Raw genomic sequence first — 4,260 nt, forward strand, 5'->3', positions numbered from 1 at the left:
GGTTTCAAGCAAAGGGGGAAGTTCAAATAAGTGGAAGGAAAAGAACTGATAATGCAGCCAAGAATATCCATAATCCTTCTTTGTCTGATCTCTGGGGTATTGAAAAAGAAAAGAGAGTTTTTACTCCAATTTATCAATTGACTAGACACTTTTCTATAAAGATCAATAGATTTATTCAAATTTATAGCTTCCTTAATAGAAGAACTTCCCAATAAAATAGTATCATCAAGAAACTGCTAGTGGGAGCACACAAGACTGGATGAAGATGGTCTCAAACCCTAGAAAGAGCCATATGTTACCAGTTTCAACAAATACCTACCAAGAGCCTCTGCCATAATAGTAAAGAGGATGGGCGAAATCGGATCCCCCTATCTCAAACCTCTGGAAGATTTGAAAAAGCGAGAAGGGGATTCATTAACAAGAACCACAAAGGAAGGTGTGGAGACCAGCTACCAAATGAGCTTAATAACTCTATCACAAAATCCAAATGCATGAAGCATTCTAGAGAGAAAATGCCAATCAATTATATCATAAGCTTTAGAAAGATCCAACTTCATAAGAAAGCCCTCTTTACAAGACACCTCCAAGGAATAGATGTTCTCATGCACAGTAATGATAGAATCCAGAATCTGTCTACCAAGGACAAATCCATTCTGTTGACGAGAAATGATATCTGACAAGATGGAAAAAAGCCTCAGCATGAGAACATTAGAAATAATCTTATAGAATGAATTACAAAGGCTAATTGGGTGGAAGCTATTCATAGAATCAGCCCTAGGACATTTTGGAATCATCACGATAAAGGTAGAATTGAGTTCTTTGAGCAACGATCTAGCTCCAGAAAATTCTTTCACTCCATCTGAAACATCCTTCTCCACAACGTTTCAAAAATAATGAAAGAAAAATGGCAAAACCATCCAGACACGAGATTTGTTACCATCAAAAGAAAAGACAACAACTTTAATTTCATCTTTAGAAGGAATAGCAATCAGGAACTTATTATGTTCTTCTTTCAGGATAGAGGGGATGGCTCCCAAAAGAGAACTTTGAGCATCAACATCCATATTAGCCTCAGCTGAGAGAAGGGAAGAAAAAAATTGAGATTCCTCCCCACATATTTCCTCCTCTTTCACCAGCACACCATCATCCACCACCAGTTTAGAGATCCTATTGGTGGCTTTATGTTTTAGGGAAATTAAATGAAAAAATCTTGTGTTCTTATCCCCAATACACAACCATAAGGCCCTAGATCTTTGTCTCCAAAATACCTCTTCCTTGGCTATGACATCATGGTACTTTCTCAGAATATCATTTTCCTTTTCAAAATATTTTGAAGAATAACCCTCAACTTGAATTTTATCTTGAATGTCTTTCAACTCACACTGAATAGCAGATTTAGAAGTAAAAATATTGCCAAACACTTCTTTATTCCATCTTCTAACTTTATTTTTCACAAATCTGAGTTTTTTAGCAACTCTAAACATAGCAGACCCAACCACAAGTATATTCCACCATTGCATAATACAATCTTCCAGCAAGGGGTGGGGCAACCACATTTTTTCAAATATGAAATGATAGCTTCTCTTACCATCAATAGCCTCCACAACAAAAGAGATGGGGAAATGATCTGAACCAACCCTAGGGAGATTCGTAAGGGAGAAGACATACTTAACCAACTAATTGCTAGAGATAAGAGCCCGACCAAGACAGACTTGAATTAGGTCATCACCCATTCTCCTATTGGTCCAGGTGAATGAGGCACCTTGAAGGTCAATATCATGTAGAGATTGAACATCAATAAACGCCATCAGGTCTAATTGACTATCCATTTGGATTTGAGAACCTCCAAAATTCTCAGAATTGTGAAGGGGAGTATTAAAATCTCCTATAATAATCCAATTTTCATTACAATGCTTGGAGCGATGAACCTCTAGTTTCTTCCATAACTTATTCCTAGCTTCTTTAAAGTTGGGAGCATAAATATTAGAGAGGACCCAGGAAAAATCATCTCTAATATGGTGAAATTTAATAGAAATAAAATTGGAATCAACATCCAAGATTTCACCCTTAATGTAATTCAAATTCCAAAAAATAGTAGTCCCACCCGAAGCACCTTCCGAACTACTATCAGCAACCCCACAATGCTTGAAAAACTTCAGATTTTCCACCTTTTCCTTAATCATTTTAGTTTATTGTATAAGGACAATATCTGGCTTATGATCCCTAATCAAGTTACGAACTATATCTTGTTTATGGGGTGCATTGAGTCCCCGTATGTTCCAAGAAATAAATTTCATTTTTTACCAGGGGAACAAACCTTATAGATGGTCCTCTAACTACCATTTGCCAAGTTACGCCTGCATTCTTTCTCTCTCAACCATTTAGTAGATTTTCTACCAGGATTGGTATTCGGTGTTCGAGTATCAACTTTATGTTTCTGCCTTATAGAAACACCAACATGTGGAGCCCCAACAGTCTATCCATCTTTCTTAGATTTCTTTTTCTCAACTTGGATAAATGAAGCATCACCTCTCATAGCCTCTTAGGTTGGCAAGTGATTCTATTTCTCTAATTTTAATGGACCGCTCCCACCACCAGACTCACTCTTCTTTTCCTCCGACAAGTTCTAGGGGAGAGGGGACCTCTCCTCCGTAGGATAGGTAGATTTCACATTCTCCTCAAATTGAGAGCACATGCAATTCACAACCTCATTTCGAACCTCCTTTTCCATGCTCTTAGGAGTGGAAAAAGAAGCTCCAGCCTCATTAAGTCCAGCATCAATTTCTTCTTCCTTAAGTTGTTGAACAAATGGATTAGGCATACAACCATCTTTAATGAAATGCTTTGTTTCACCATAACCATCCTCACTATTACCTTTTACCATATCAATAATCTCCTCCTGTTGGGCTTGTGATGTAGTCATGATAACATCAATATCTCCATCTTTCTCTAATTGAATTGGACTAGAAGAATCAGATTCCTTCAGGTTCCCAATATACTTGACCATCTCAACGATATTTGCAATCCATTGTTGTTTCTAGAATTTGTTTTAGGGGGGGTAACAACCTTATTAATCTGTAGAGGACTTTTTTTAGCCCAATGTTCGAATTTTTTACATTTAAAACAAACAAAAGGCATAGTCTCAAACTCAACTGGCTGGGTCCATTTCCCCAACCTAGAAATGATATCCACTAAGGATGGGAGATCAGTATTTTGATTAACACAAACACAGATTCATGAATAAATCATTATTTTTCTAGATGTCATCATTGAGTCAACAAAAATAAGTTCCCCAAATGAGCTATCCAAACCCTTAAATACATCCTCATGCTAGAACTCCAAGGGAAAACCGGGCAATCTAACCCAAATAGGGGCAGAACCAAAAATACCATCATTTTGATCCAGATTAGGGGACCAATGCTTCAAAGCCAACAAAGTATTCCCAATAACCCAAGGGCCTCCACAAAGAAAATCAGACAAGTCTTCTTCACAAGAGAAGGCAAAGGAGAAAAACCCTTTAGCCATAGTTGTGATTTCAATCTCCCCTTTCAAGTGCCATCTCCTCTTAGCGAAAGATCTAACAATATCAATGTTAGGCCTAGCACCCATAATTTTTCCAAATAATGATAAAGTCATAACTGAGATATTGTGATCAATCACCAGATCAGGGACAACAATCGCAAAACACCTAGAATCCAAATTTGAGATATTATTAATAGGAGGGAACACCGACTTACCACTAGGTTTGTTACCAAAGAGGGAGGCCCAAGGTTTTATTCCACCCTCCCACATCACGAGGTCCCTTTCCAGGGTCATCTGGAATCCCCACCTTTTGTGGGTCCCCATCTTCAGAAACCATGTTTTCATCTTGACCGCTCCCTATCTTTTCACCCACCTATTATCCTTGAGTACCAGCATCCGCAACATTCCCCTGCAGATTCATCGAAGGGGCAGATTGCCCGCTCAATCTTCCCATTCAAAATCCTTAATAATTGTTATTTTGCAAATCATTTATGTTAACTTTTTAATTATTTTAGGTTTTACACTACCACAACATGCAAATGGAGTTTAGTTATTCATGACAATAACAATTGGGAAACAAATTGGTATTGTATACTACTTCACATAATGTTCGTATGTTTGGCACCATCAATGATACACTTAGAAAGAGTATTTAGAGACACAAGTTATTTTTATTGGGTAGTGTGTAAATTCAAGGCCACGGTGGAGGCTGACAGACATTATAGGTTGGACAAATAT

General features: G+C 37.7%; 1 protein-coding gene across 1 annotated transcript; it reads right to left on the reverse strand.

Moving 5' to 3' along the window:
• Positions 1 to 449: 449 nt before the first annotated feature.
• LOC131856829 (uncharacterized) lies at positions 450 to 3,007 on the reverse strand. The gene is made up of 3 exons (XM_059208767.1): positions 2,708 to 3,007; positions 1,269 to 1,382; positions 450 to 869 (listed from the first exon to the last, which is right to left on the reverse strand). Exons 1-3 carry the CDS (start codon positions 3,005 to 3,007, stop codon positions 450 to 452), a joined length of 834 nt encoding a protein of 277 aa, XP_059064750.1.
• Positions 3,008 to 4,260: the final 1,253 nt, after the last annotated feature.

This window comes from Cryptomeria japonica, chromosome 7 (assembly GCF_030272615.1).
Source record: "Cryptomeria japonica chromosome 7, Sugi_1.0, whole genome shotgun sequence".
In the NCBI taxonomy this organism is placed as follows: Eukaryota; Viridiplantae; Streptophyta; class Pinopsida; order Cupressales; family Cupressaceae; genus Cryptomeria; species Cryptomeria japonica.

What these genes read in the sequence shown, in the direction of transcription:
- LOC131856829 (XM_059208767.1), bottom strand. Translation starts at nt 3,007, where the DNA reads ATGGTCAAGTATATTGGGAACCTGAAGGAATCTGATTCTTCTAGTCCA. An exon ending in AAAAGGAGGTTCGAAATGAG is followed by an intron (nt 1,383 to 2,707) that starts GTTGTGAATTGC and finishes TCTGCTATTCAG; the next exon opens with TGTGAGTTGAAAGACATTCA. An exon ending in ATGTCATAGCCAAGGAAGAG is followed by an intron (nt 870 to 1,268) that starts GTATTTTGGAGA and finishes GTTGTGGAGAAG; the next exon opens with GATGTTTCAGATGGAGTGAA.